The 14898-nt window shown below is 48.5% G+C and overlaps 1 protein-coding gene across 4 annotated transcripts in view; it reads right to left on the bottom strand.

The window, feature by feature from the left end:
- Window positions 1-6271, bottom strand: part of PTPRU (protein tyrosine phosphatase receptor type U) — a 120698-nt gene extending 114427 nt beyond the window's left edge. For all 4 annotated transcript variants that reach the window (XM_016187859.2, XM_007522443.3, XM_016187861.2 and 1 more), the window contains exon 1: window positions 6086-6271. In XM_016187859.2, coding sequence (XP_016043345.1) covers window positions 6086-6158 — 73 coding nt within the window. In that variant the 5' untranslated portion in view covers window positions 6159-6271. The remainder of the gene's footprint in view (window positions 1-6085) is intronic.
- Between the last annotated feature and the right edge of the window lie 8627 nt (window positions 6272-14898).

The following is a 14898-nucleotide window of genomic DNA, read 5'->3' as shown; positions in this document are numbered from 1 at the left end:
AGTTTCTGACACCCCTCCAATCAGTCCTGCTCAGCTCCCAGCTGTCCCACATCAGCCTGTCTGTCTTCTCCATCCCCCACTTGCTCCAGGCCTCAGTTGTTCCCCCTACATGGCTGTCCCCTCATTCCCAGCTGTCCCCAGTCCCCAGTCAGATCTCCATCACTAGTTATGTCCCCTCCCAGTGGCCCCCACCCCCCAGCTGTTACCCAACTCTCCAGCTGTGATCTGGCCTATCAAATATCCCCAACAGCCTTTCCCATTTTCCCCCACCCCAGTCCTTCCCTCCATCCTATCATCCATTCTAATTCCTCAGCCCAGTTCTGCCTGCTAGAGCATCAGCTTGCATGCCTGGGAGTCTGGGGGGCAGCAAGTTCAATCTCAACATCACTTTGTGCCAGAGATGAGCTGTGCTCTGGTCCTCTCTCAGTGTCTCTCTCTTTTTCCTATTTCTCTCATCCTCTTTCTAAATAAATCATTTTTAAATTAAATATAAAAAATAAGACCTCAATAACTACTAGGTCCTGGTGTCTGAAGCCTGGGAAACTGACCAAAACTATCAAGTCATCCATTTAATAACCTCTTCTGAGTTGTCCATCAAGGGTCCCTCCCTCTGTCCAATTTGCAGGCAGGGCTGGGGGAGATAGCAGAGCTAAGCAGTACTTAAACATGAGCTCCTGCAGAAGCAGGTACCACCTGGCTCAGGTCATATAAGGCCTGGGGGTCTGTGCTCTTGGGGTTGGAAAGCCTTCAGCAATGAGGTCTAGGTGCACCTGGTCCACCTGGTCATTCAGGTCACAAGTTGGTGGAAGTTTTGGAGAACTGAGTAAGGAAGAGACTACTATAATGACCCAAGTATGAAATGATGGACTGGAGAGAAAGAGACTATGCATTCCAAGAAAACATTCCTCAGTGGCTAATGAGTCATGGCCATACCAACTCCATGTCCTGGGGTTTCCAGATCTGGCTGAAGATCATCAGCTCTCTCTCTCTCTAGACCAGCAGTATCCACAGAACTTTCTACCATGATGGAAATGTTCTCTACCTGCACTAACCAGTACAACAGCCACTAACAGCATGCAACTCCTGGGGACTTGTAATCTGGCTAGTGAGGCTGACAGGCTGAATTTCAATTTAATGAGTGTTAACCAATTTCAATTTAATAAGTCACAAGTGGCCAATGGCCACTGAATTAGGAAGTACAGAGGGAGACTATGTCCATCATTGTGGAAAGTTCTAGAATGGCTGGGTGAGGAGAAACAGAATCACATGAGCTTCTTCCAGGGGCTCCTGACCTTGGAGTCTCAAAGGAGACAAGAAGAAAAGCCTCAGGGCAGGGGGTGTCATAGACTAAGCTGGCACTGCCCCAGTCCATGGGCTCAATCCCAGGATACTGTCCACCCAACACATGTACCATCCCTTTCTTGGACATATGAACACTCAAACATAAATAGACACACAGACCACATGCACCTCACATGCTCCCCACTCCCAGACTCACAAACATCTGGGCACTCCAACATACAGCTATCCATGCTGGACACATAGACACTGCTACACTCAGCTGTCCATACACTCAGGTACCCAACACCAGGAGACAGAAAACAACATAATGAATGCTGCCCTGCATGCACTGGGGAACGTCTGCCCAGGCACCTGGACAGTCAGGCACTAGGACACAACACAGAGACACTCTACACCTGACACCCATTAACCTGAGGGCTCCCAGACACCTGGACACACCCACAGCTGGATCCAGAACCACTGGGACACCCTTATGCTGACACACCCTGTACTGGGAGACCCCGAGTCTAGATACTGAGACACCACCCACCCCAATAGAGTCACTCACAAACTCCAGGAATTTGGCACTTGGCTATTCAGATGACCTAGCACCAGGCTGCGGGGGTGATCAGAGCAGTCAGCTGCTCACCTCCCTCCTCCAAACTCAGGTCTTCCTACACAGGGTAACCAGATGGCTAGATCCCCTGACAGGCCACACATATGTCTCATGTCCCAAGCTATAATAACACACACACACACACACACACCACTCTGACTGCTCAGATGCCAGGGTCAGACCTAAACACACACCTCAGCAGGCCTCCCCCAGCCCCACCTTCAGGCAACTGTTCTGCTTCTTTCCTCTGACTCACAAGCAGCCAGAACAGAAGTGCATACACACACACACACACACACACACAACCTGAGGACTGAGAAAGCTTGCCAGGAACCTTTTCCTCTCCTCCTGCTGCAGGACCCTCCCTCCCAACTCCTCAGATGCTCAGACTGACGGTTGGGACTGAAGCCTCTCACCAACTGTCAAGACATCCAGCACAAAGGGTTGAGGCTGGGGATGGGGGTGGGACAGCCGTTGGCTGCCCTTGCCTGGGAGTGGGGTTGGAGGGCAGGAGAAGGTGGTACTAGGAGTGAGAAGGGTTTGGCCAGTGAGAGACCCAGCCCTCAGGTCTTTGCTTCAACTCACAGCTCCCAGAGGACACTCTGGAAGATATCCTTTTCACAACAAAACATCAACCCCTGGCAGAATTTTCCAGATTCCTGGAGGGAGAACCTTCTTTAATGTTTAATTTCAGTGGAGTCAGTGCGCCCCCATCTGGTATCTCCAGCTCAGCACTTGACCCACTGGACTTCATTCTTTCATGCAACCACTTACATTTACTCGGCACTCGGATTCAAAGGTTCACTAAATACCCAGTCCCTGTCCTTAAAGAGTTTTTGGTTTGGAAGGGAGAACAAACCAATAATCTGCAATTACATCCATTGCAATGTTATGAACCCCCACCCTCCCTTCCTGGACTAGAATATGGAGTGAGCAAGGAAGACTTTAAAGAAGAGGTGATATCTCAGCTGAGACCTAATGGAGGAACAGGAGTTCATCAGGGGAAGAAATGGAGCTAGAGAGTTCTTGGGGAGAAAACGGCTTGAGCAAAGTCCAGAGAGAAGACAATGGGCAATGGGCTCTTAGAGGCTACTGGTGAGTCAGAGCGTGAAGCGAGGTGGGGCTGAACTGGTAGGGTCAGTGGTCCTGAAGGCAATGAGAAGCCTTCAAAGGGTTGCAAACATGTGTTCTCGGAAGATCCTTGGCACCATGGAGGAAGTGATGAAGGTAAGAAGTTGGAATCCTCCTGCAGGTGAGGAGTGACTGAGGATGGGGAGAAGGGGACAGATGAAAGAGGTGCTGAAAGGGCACAGGGGTGAGGACAATAAAGTGGCTTGGAGAAGCCAAGGGGGTTGAGGGAGGAAGGGGCACAGGGCACTCCCTGTGGCCCTAGATAGCTCACCCAGCCCCCCCTTGAAAAGACAAGTCTCACAAATCTATTTTAGATGGTGAAAGCATGGAAGGAGGATGCTTCCTCCCTCACCCTGAATTCTCCCGACACCATATCTGGACAGGAAGTTGTCTTGAAGCTCAGTGCCCCCATCTGGCCATTCTCACAGTGTCCTGTTCAGTGCCCTCCCCCAGTCCCAAGGGGAAGGGCCAGTTGTCCAGACAAGCCTTTATTGTCGAATCTGAAAACCACCAGGCAGCCTCCTCTTCATTCCTGCTGTCCACAACTCCAGCAACCAAAATGAACAAGAAGGCTACATAATAAATTACTACCAGGTTTGCCTGGCTCAGACATCATACTCCCTCCCAGGGCAGGAGATAGTGACTCAGGAGGCATTTAGGGAGCTGGGCTGCCTCCACCCAGATGATACCCTGCTACTCAGGAGTTCTAGATTAAGTTCTAACTGTAACTTGCAGCTACCAGGAACTTTAGAGGTGAAGTGACTTGCCCAAGGTCACAAGGACAGCAAGCAGAATGTGAACCCAGCTTTCCCTGGCTTCACATCACAGCCTCTAGGATGCCATGACAATCCTCAAAACCAAAGCTGGGGAGATAACAACACAGAAGTAGCACACTGGGCTGGCAGACATGAGCAGGCCCCCACCCCAGGTCACACATTCAATAATTTGCAGCACCATATGCCAGAGAGAAATAGTGACCAGGTGTCCCTGTGTCCCTCTCTGTCTCTCTCTACCTCTCTCTCTCTCCCTCTCATCGAAAATAAACTCGTTTTCCCCCAGGAGTCACAGCTTGAACCTTACTTGACCAAATATGATGACATTCCTAAGGAAGATGAGAAAACTGAGGCCCCAAGACTGAAAGTAACCTGCTCGGGGTCTCACCCCCAAATCTCAGTTCTCCACAACCCCCACTGGCAGGAGCCTGAAACACAGTTATTCAGAATCAGCACGGAAGTGGCAGGGGTGGAGGAGCATACAGTACCCTTGAGCTTTGATCTCTGGGCTGGGGTGGGGGGTGGAAGGGGAATAAGAGGAACGGGAAAACGATTCAGGACAGGACAGGAAGAGAAGTGGCCTTGGAGTCAAGGCCACTTGGAGTAAGAGGTCAAAGCTAAATTGTGCTGACACATAGCCCTGAGGCAACCAAGGGTCAGGCAGCTCGGAGCCTGCGGGAGACCTGAGCAACCGCGGAGCTGCGGGAGCTCCAACCTGTGGGGCCCGAGCGCGATTCGATCCTATCCGGGCGAGGCCGGTTCTCGGATCCCTGCCGGCAGCCTGGAGGCTCTGGCAACTGTGTCTAGGCTGGGATCTCTGCCCGGGGTGTCTCCCCGCTGCTCCCCGTTACATGGCGCCCCAGGTGCTGGATTGGAGCCGCGGAGGCCGGGGGCTGGGGGACGGCCACTCCCACCAGGGGCGGCTCGCGCTCCACGGAGGGGGCTCGGCCTGGGATTCCAGGCCTCAGGCTGGCAGGAGGGTTGTTTTATTTACGGGTTGTGCGGGGGGGGGGGGGGGGACCGAGGGGGAAGGTACGGGCACACGCACACGGCACACACACGTACACAGCGACACAGGACTCACAGCGCAGACCGACACAGACACAAGCTCCAGCCGGGTACACACATTCCGATCTGCGATCGCACCTACACACACGCGCGCACACACACACACACACACACACACACACACACACGCACACCCGGCGGTCCCGGGCACCCGGGAGGCCGCGCAAAGTTGCCAAGTGGAGGAGGGAGTGTCCCGGGAGACTCCCGCGTCCCCGAAGCCCCCGCGGGCCCCAGAGTGCGACGTCGGGCGGGGGACAGCCAGGCCCCGCCCCCCACCCCGCGCCCAGCCGTCGCGGCCCCGCCCGCAGCAGCCGCCCTCCCCGCAGCCCCGGCGCCGCCTTGGAGCAGCAGCCTGCGCGGAGCCCAACTTGCGAAACAACAAGCAGCCCGACATGTCGGAGTCGGCGTCGCGGCCCGGTCGTCCCCCCCACCCCGCTTCCTCGCGGGCCCAGCCCGGCCCAGACAACTTGCTCCGTCCGGCCGCGCCGCACACGCCGCCCTCGGGCCCCAGACACACACGCAACATCCCCGGACACGCCGCCTGCTCGCGCCCGCACACTCACATCCGCTATGGACGCGCTCCTGCACACGCATTCCCCGCACACTCCGCAGGCATTCGCACCCGCGCAGCCCCGCGGCGCAGCCGGCCCGGACACTCCCACACGGACACACAGACACACACGGCCCGCACCCGGCCCCGCGCCTTCACACCAGCACACACCCGCGCGTGCAGCACCGCCGCGCACCCCCCGGCCGCACGCACCACACACACACAGCACGTCCGCAGACACAACGAGCAGCGCCGTGGCACACAAAAGGCGAGCACACGCAACACACCCGCACAGACAACTCCGGCCGCACCACTAAACTCGGATGCACACACACAGCAGACACACAAACTGCACAAACACGACCCGCCGGCGGACACACGGCAACACACACACACACACACACTACCTCTGGGCACGCAGCCCCCCGCCGGACACACACACACACACACACCGTCCCTTGCACACGTAACTCACGGGCACGCGGCATTCGCAGACACGCAAGTCCCTGTGCGCACAGCGGCACCGCGGGCACCCAGACCCGGGTGCGGGGAGCAGCAGCGTCAGGCCTGGGCGCGCACCGCTCGCACTTTCTTCCGACAGACGCGGGGCCCGAGGCTCCGCGGGGCAAAGCCGAGTCCCACCCGCCGACCGACCGACGCGCTTACCTGCCGGAGTCTCGGTCTCGGGCGCGCAGAGCTGGAAGGTGAGCGCCAGCACGAGCGCCTGGGCGCGAGCCATGGTGCCCGCAGCCCGCCCTGGGGCCAGCACAGGCAGGGGGCGCCGCCGCGGGAGCCCGAGCCCGGCCCGCGGGGTAGAGCCCGAGTGGAGCGGCGCGGCGCGGAGCGGGACTGGCGCCGAGTCCAGAGCGGGAGCCGGAGCAAGCGGGGCGCTGACGTCAGGCCCGCCGAGCCTTCCGCGGTCTCGCGGCGCCCCCTGCTGGCAGTCGCGCGCCAAGCTGTGGGCTCCCAGATCCCCTACGGGGCGCCCCTCCCCCACCCCGCACCCCGGCCCCGGGGCGCCGCTCTAGCCCCAGTCTGAATGTCCAAAAGTCTCGGCGCAGACCGGCTCATTCTCCGGCGAACTCGGCCTCTGCCTGCCTAACTCCCCTCCGGCGTTCTCATGGACAGGGACTCCCTTGCCTCTCTCGTCCAGTGCTTGAAACCTCTGCTTGACCCTTCCAAATGGACTTTCATTATCATCTACCCAGTAAGCGCCTACTAACCTACTAACAGCAGATGTTTGGGTCTTTGGAAGCACTGGCTGTAGTCCTGTAAAGTCTTTTTAATGTCGGTGAGATCTGTAGTGATGTTCCCTCTTTTTTAATATTTATTTATTTATTCCTTTTTGTTGCCCTTGTTTTATTGTTGTTGTTATTGATGTCGTCGTTGTTAGATAGGACAGAGACTAATGGAGAGAGGAGGGGAAGACAGAAAGAGCGAGAGAAAGATAGACACCTGCAGACCTGCTTCACCTCCTGTAAAGCGACTCCCCTAGGTGAGGAGCCGGGATGCTTACCGGGTCCTCGAGTTTCGGGCTACGTGCGCTTAACCCGCTGCGCTACAGCCTGACCCCCATGTTCTCTCTTTTATTTCTTATATTAGTATTCGTGTTCTCTCTTTTTAAATTAACCTGGCTAGCAGTTTCTCGGTTGTATTGGTGTTTGCAAAGAACCAACTTTAGGGCCTGGTGGTGGTTCACCTGGTTGAGTGTACACATTACAAGGCACAAGGACGCGAGTTGGGCAGTAGTGCAGCAGGTTAAGCGCATGTGATGCAAAGTGCAAGGGCCAGCATAAGGATCCCGGTTCAAGCCCCCGCTCCCCACCTGCAGGGGAGTTGCTTCACAAGCGGTGAAGCAGGTCTGCAGGTGTCTATCTTTCTCTTCCCCTCCTCTCTCCATTTCTCTCTGTTCTATCCAACAACGACAACAAGAATAAAACAAGGGCAACAAAAGGGAATAAATAAGTAAATACTTTTTAAAAAAAATTTAAAAGCTGTCATACAATGCACAAGGACCCCAGGTTTAGGTCCCCAGTCACAACCTGCAGAAGGTAAGCTTCGCAAGTGGTGAAGCAGGGCTGCTGGTGTCTCTCCCTCTCTGTCTCCCCTTGCCCTCTCGATTTCCAGCTGTCTCTATCTAATCAATAACTATAATTTTAAAAAAGTTTAAAAGAGTGAGCTCCTAGTTTGGTTGCTTTTTCTGTGTTGACTTTCTATCTTCATTTTCACTGATTTCTGCTCTATATTGTATTTATTTTCTTCTAATTCCTTTGGATTTAATTTCCTCTTCTTATAATCTCCTAGCATAAAAGCTCAGGTGAGCTGGTTTTAGATGTTCTTTTTTCTAATATATACATTCAGTGCTATAAATTTACCTCTAAGCACTACATTTGCTGCATCCCACACATTTTGAACAGTTGTGTTTTCATTTCAATTTGGTTTAAAATGGCCTTTTATTTCTCTTGAGAGTTCTCCTTTAACTCATGTGTTATTTAGAAATATGTGATTTAACAAATTTTCAATTTGATAAAGTGTGTTTTATGGTCCACAGTGTGATCTATCTTGGTGCATGCTCCATATAAGCTGAAGAAGAATGTCTGTTTTACTGCTGTTGGAGGAATCGACAGATGTCATTATGCCCAGTTGATAGCTGGTATTGAGTCGTTGTTGCTGAGTCCCATGTCCTTTCTGATTTTCTGCTTGCTAGGTATGTCTACTTTTGACAATGGTGTGTTGAAGTCTACAACAGTGGATTCATCTATTTCTCCTTGCAATGATGTTTTTTTTAAGATTGTATTTTATTTATTCATGAAGAAGATGGGTGGAGAGAGAGAAAGAACCAGATATCACTCTGGTACATGTGCTGCCAGAGATTGACTCAGGACCTCATGGTTGAGAGTCCAGTGTTTTATGCACTGTGCCACTTCCCAGACCACATAGTGATGACTTTCAAAAAATTCTTCCTTTCCATGGCATTAAGTCCACCTTTATCCCTACCTCTCTGGGAAACAGATTGAGTGCATTTGTGCCTCTATCCAGTAAAAGCCCTTGTAAAATTACCAGAAACTGGTTGTTCATTACTGTATGATACCAGGCACTATCTAGTACTTTATCCATACAGACTCCGCTCCACTATTTTTTCATTACACAGTTGAGAAATTGAGAGGAGAGATGGAAACTAAGATTCAGAGAGAGAATTAGACTTTTCCTAGGTAAGCACCAGGATTTGAATCAAAGTCAGTTGACTTGAATCCAATAGCCCTAACACACAATAAATAAATAAATAAATAAATATGGAGGGGGAGATAGCATAATGGTTATGCAAAAGACTTTCATGCTTGAGGCTCCAAAATGTTAGGTCCCCCATAAGCCTGAGCTAAGCAGTACTCTGATTTAAACAGCAAATACTAGCTACTGATTCATTTATCCAACAATTACCCTAAGCCCAAGGAGAGATAAAACAGACAAAAAATACTACCCTTCATGAAGCTTACATTCCAGGGTAATACAACAACAGAAACAATTTTCCATACTTGTATGTCTCTGATATATGTGACTATGATATACCAGAAAAGCAGGGGGTAGGGGACACAGAGAGAGGGAAGGACCTACTGGATGATGTCTTCATTATTTGTCCCTAAATAGAGAGATAGGCTCCCTAAAGCAAGAATTTTGTCTTGTATCCCAGTGCTTGGTGTCTTGCTGTTTTCGACTCGTTATGTTGTTTTCGCCGGGCTGGCTTCACGGGCACGGGCAGGTAACAGACGACCAGGGACTCATGGTTGAGCTGTAGGCAGTATCTCTTTGTTCATGCAGGACGCAACACAATCTAAGACGAGCTAAATTAAACTCAAAGTACGGTACCGTAAAACTCACAATGCTGTCTTTATATATACTTGCCAAGTAAGGTGGAAACAGGATGTGACATAGAGAGGGTGGAGAGAAAAGTGACTGGCGAAAATCAGAGTGTGACAAAGAGGGGGCAGATTAGGCAAGAATCCTATCACTGAACCACAAATGCCCTGGAGGGAGGGTGGAACTTGTTAACAGTGGTTATGTAAATAGAATGAAGTGGTTATGTAAATAGAATAGTGTTAAGCAGGGGGGATTTAAACCAAATGAAACAGAAGGGGTCTCATGCATACCAACAGTGTCTGACATGTAATGGGTGCTAAGTAAATACTGAATGGATAAATTAATGAATATAGGTGTGATCCTTGTCTTCATTAAACTTAAAGATCTAGTAGGAGTATCCAATAGTAAATATATAAATAAATAAATATATATATATATATATGCTTATAATCTAAGGTGTGTAGTCTAAAGAAAACAGATGAAGCACTGTGATAAATATGGGGGGGGGGTGTATTGGTTATGGTGATTCAAGACCATACAGCTTGTAAATGGTGGACACAGGAATTGACTGTAGACTTGAATGATTCTTTTTTTTTTAGATTTTTTTTAATATTTATTTATTAATTTCCTTTTTGTTGCCCTTGTTTTTATTGTTGTTGTAGTTATTATTGTTGATGTCGTCGTTGTTGGATAGGACAGAGAGAAATGGAGAGAGGAGGGGAAGACAGAGAGTGGGAGAGAAAGATAGACACCTGCAGACCTGCTTCACCGCCTGTGAAGCGACTCCCCTTCAGGTGGGGAGCAGGGGCTTGAACCAGGATCCTTATGCTAGTCCTTGCACTTTGCGCCACGTGCGCTTAACCCTCTGCACTACCGCTGGACTCCCGGCTTGAATGATTCTATAGTCTTTCTGTTCCTATACAGAGAAGACTACGTGTCAGAGATGGAGGAAGAAAAACAACACAAGCATCAAGTAGATAAATGGAGAGAGACCATCCTCTTTCAGTTGGATAAGACCACAAGGTTTCATAAGCCTTGCTGGATGAGAAGAGTGAGAAAGAAGTCCTGACCTGGACTGACCAGCCCAAATCTAGGTTAGAGAAGGCGACACCATAGACTTGGCCAGGACAAGAGGAAATTCAATTACCATCAACTCATGGAATATTTATAACACTTTCCTTGAATCAGGCCCCATACTGGGTGCTGGCGTCATGGAGATACACCAAAAATGCTCCAGTCCTGCCTGGAAGGAGGTGGTAGGCTTATAAATAAATGAGAGCCTGTGTCCAGAAAGATCATGACAACAATCCAGAGAAAACAGAAAGGCAGCAGGTGTTGATTTAACAAAGGCCTTCTGGAAACAACATCAAAGATATGTCTGAACCTGGAGTTTGCAGGTAGGCAAGAACACTTCAGGCTGAAAAAAGAGCAAATTAATGGAAATCACAAGATGTAGAAATAGTGAGAAAGACTAGAGTTGGGTACAATTTAATCATAGACCATGCATAGTCCAACACCGGGGGATAGAGCACATAGGAGTCAAAGCACAAATAACACTGAATACAAGAACAGTTAGACTTGCACCCTCAATCAGTTGTTCTCAAACTATGGGGAAAGTCAGGTCTTCCTCAAGTCATACTGAGGAGTTCTGTTATGAGTTGAAACCACAGTCATATTTTTCAAATTTGCAAAAAGACAGATGTGAGAGAATAATAGAATTATCACAGAATCAGTGTTTGCTCATGGTTTTAAGTCTGCTATGTCAATAATTCACAGTGTTCTACAGAGAATGTGGCTTTGGTTCTCTTGAAGGCTTGGGAAGTCACAGAACTGTAAGCAAGAGAATGTTAAATCTTTCTGTGAGAGAGAGAGAGAGGGAGAGAGAGAATCTTTCTGCAAGCTTGAGAAAAAAAGGAATTAAGGAGAGAGAGAAAGGAAATCTCAGGAAGAAGGTTGTTGACGACAGTTCAAATAAGAGCTGATGAACTGAATGGAAAGTGAGGACTATTGGAATGGATGGATGGCTAAATCTGGCCCCAGAGAAGATCTATTGATAATTCTCTAGGCTTCCTGTCCAGGCTGCACAGGGAATTCAGAGGAGCCAATTTACTGGAGAAGGTAATGTCAATAGCTCAATGTCACCTAAGAAGTCTTCCAGCAGAGGGTTACTTTGTACCTCCTTGTCCTTAAAAAAGTAGATTTGTGGGGAGTCCAGCGGTAGCACAGCGGGTTAAGAGCACTTGGCACAAAGTGCAAGAACCGGCGTTAAGGACCCAGGTTCAAGCCCCCCACCACCCACCCACCCTCTCCCCATCTGCAGGGGAGTCACTTCACAGGCGGTGAAGCAGGTCTGCAGGTGTCTTTCTCTTCCCCCTGTGTCTTCCCCTCCTCTCTCCATTTCTCTCTGTCCTATCCAACAACAATAATAACCACAACAATAAAACAACAAGAGCAACAAAAGGGAATGAATAGATAAATATTAAAAAAAAAAAAGGAGAATTGTGGGAGTCTGGTGATAGCACAGCGAGTTAAGCGCACGTGATGCAAAACTCAAGGACCGGCGGAAGGATCCCTGTGTGAGCCCCACCTGCAAGGGGTTCGCTTCTCAGGAGGTGAAGCAGGACTGCAGGTGTCTATCTTTCTCTCCCCCTCTCTGTCTTCCCGTCCTCTCTCCATTTCTCTCTGTCCTATCTAACAATGATGACATCAATAACAACAAGAACTAGAACAATAATTAAAAAAAAAAAAAAAAACCAACAAGGGCAACAAAAGGCAAAATAAGTAAAATACAAAAAAAATTTAATAAAAAATAAAATATGCATGTTACAGTTCACAAGGATCCAGGTTCAAACCCCTAACCACCACCTGCAGGGTGGGAAGATCTACAAATGGTGAAGGATTGCTGCAGATATCTCTCTCTCCTTCTCTATCCCCCCTCCTCTCTCAATTTCTCTCTGCCTCTATACAAAAATAAATAAAAACAAAATAATTTTTTAAAAATAGAGGGGGCTGGGCAGTGGCTCACCCAGTTAAGCACACATAGTATGAAGTGCATGGACCTGCACAAAGATCCGGATTCAAGCCCCTGCTCCCCACACAGGAGGTATGCTTCATGAGCTTTGAAGCAGGTCTGCAGTTGCCTGTCTTTCTTTCTCCCTCTCCACCCCCTCCCCCACTCTCAATTTCTCTCTATCCTATCAAATAAAATGGAAAGAGACGGCCACCAGAAGCAACGGAGTCATAGTGCCAGCACCAAGCCCCAGCAATAAACCTGGAGGCAATACAATAATTTAGAAGAAAATAGAAAGTAAGGGTGATATCTCACTTGTATAGTGTGCTTCCTTGGTCATGTTTACAACTCAGGTTAGAACCCAGCTGTTACCTCACTAGAGGAAACTTTGTTGCTGTGGTATCCTCCCCTCTCTTCCTCTTTCTCTCTGTCACTCACATATCTCTATATGTACATGTACATATATATTATTATAATGAGTGAGAAATACAGAGAAAGACACAGACAGACCAGAGCATTGCTCAGCTTTGGTTTATGGTGGTACAGGGGACTGAACCTAGGATTTCAGAGTCTCAGGCTTGAAAGTCTGTTTGCATAACTGTATGCTGTCTCCCCTGCCTTGTCATTCTCCTTCTAACTGAAAAAGTCACCTCAAAGCAGAGAAGCCCAGTGATGACAAAAGAGAGAGAAAGAATAATCAAGACATGAGATCAGTGTGTGTGTGTGTGTGTGTGTGTGTGTGTCCGTCCCCACATGCACATGCTAACACATAATTGTAAGACCAAGTCTTTTGCCCACCTTAGGACAAAACTTTCCCTAGTAAAAACAAAATAGTTGTCCAAGAGGCGTAGCAGTAGATATAATGTTGGAACCTCAAGCATGAGGTCCTGAGTCTAATCCCCAGCATCACATGTACATATACTAGAGTGATTCTCATGTGTGTCTTCCTCCTCTCTCCCTCTCTCTCTCTCTATCTCTCTCTCTCTCTCTCTCTCTCTCACCCCATCCCACTAATAATTAATCTTTTGAGTTTTTTTATTGGGAGGTTAATGGTTTACACTACAGTTGTTGGCACATGAATAGAATTTCTCATCTCACCAAGATAGGTGTCTGCAAAACACTCTCACCCCCAAATTAGGTCCACCCTCTTATACCAGGACATGAAAGTCCCCCTCCTTCCACCCCTCTCTCTGTCCTTCTTTCCCAGAGTTCATTGCTTTGATGCAATACACCAAACCAGCCCAAGTTTTACTTTATGTTCATTTTTCTGTTCTTTCTTTCTTTCTTTTTAGTTTCTTTTTAGATTTAGTAATGATTTACAAGATCGTAAGACAAGAAGGGTATAACTCCACACAGTTCCCACTACGAGAGTTCTGTGTCCCATCCCCTTCACCGGAGACTTTTCTATTCTTTATCTTTCTGGGAGTACGGACCAAAATTCTTTTGGGGAGTACAGAAGGTGAGAGTCCTGGCTTCTGTAATTGCTTCTCCACTGGACATGGGCATTGGCAGGTTGATCGATAACTCCAGCCTGTTTCTGTCTTTCCCTAGGGCTCTGGAGAGGTGAGACTTCAGGACACACTGGTGAGGTTGTCTGCCCAATAATTAATCTTTTAAAAATGAGCCTGTTTTATAACCCAAATCTTTCCCATTTAACCTTCACAATAGCCTTCTAATAGTATTCACCAAATGCTTTCATGTATGTGCCAAATATTGTTCTACAATGCCTCCAGTAAATAATATCTAGCTTGATTTTATAGCAACTTTTAAACAGATACTAATTTCTTTATTTTAAGGATAAGGAAATGAAAGCACAGAGACCAAATGACTGGGGAGGAGGAGGAATTAAAAGGCATGTTTGCCAGAATCCAGTACTGGTGAGTACTTTGCTTTCTTCCCTTCCTCAGAAGAAAGACTCTGCGCTGGTAAGTTTGAGGTCCCATCCTTCAAAGTCCTTGGTTTAGTGTTTTTCAAAGTCTTTTCCCTGAGTCACCTGCATCAGAATATTCTTGAGCATTTGTAAAAAGTGTAGGCTCCTAGACTCCCTCCCCAAGATTCTAATTCGGTAAATCTGTGATGGGAGTGCAGACTGGAAATGCTGAGTGTTTCAGGACTGGCTCCAGCAGACCCCCTAACTTTCTCTATTCCAGAGCACCTCTCTCCTTCAGAATACAGCTTCCTGGATTGCTCTAATGTTCAACTAGAGTTCCAGTTAAACGCATTTTTTCTCTCCATTAAAAATAATATCTAGCATCTTTACTGGGCAACATATTTTTACAAAGCATTTCCACTCAATCTCTTTCTACATTGTGAGCATTCTGAAAGGAGAGCTTCCTCTTCTTGACCCTTTTATCTGAATACACTTAAGAGTTTTTAGTGTGCTCTCCTGTTCAATCCTCACCTTAAAGGGTGTGTGTGTGTGTGTGTGTGTGTGTGTGTGTGTGTGTACTTTTGTTTTTTTCAGCACCAATGATTCTAATGTTTCCAGGTCGGATTTTTCATCTTTTATTTCAGATAGAGCACAGATATGGAGAGACACCACAACATCAGAGATTCCCTTGCAGTGACACCCCAATGTGATATTGGTGCTCAAATCCAGGCTGTGAACATGGTA

This window comes from Erinaceus europaeus, chromosome 13, assembly GCF_950295315.1.
Source record: "Erinaceus europaeus chromosome 13, mEriEur2.1, whole genome shotgun sequence".
NCBI lineage: Eukaryota > Metazoa > Chordata > Mammalia > Eulipotyphla > Erinaceidae > Erinaceus > Erinaceus europaeus.
The sequence above is the reverse complement of the archived record's forward strand: the minus strand, read 5'-3'. Positions and strand labels throughout refer to the sequence as shown.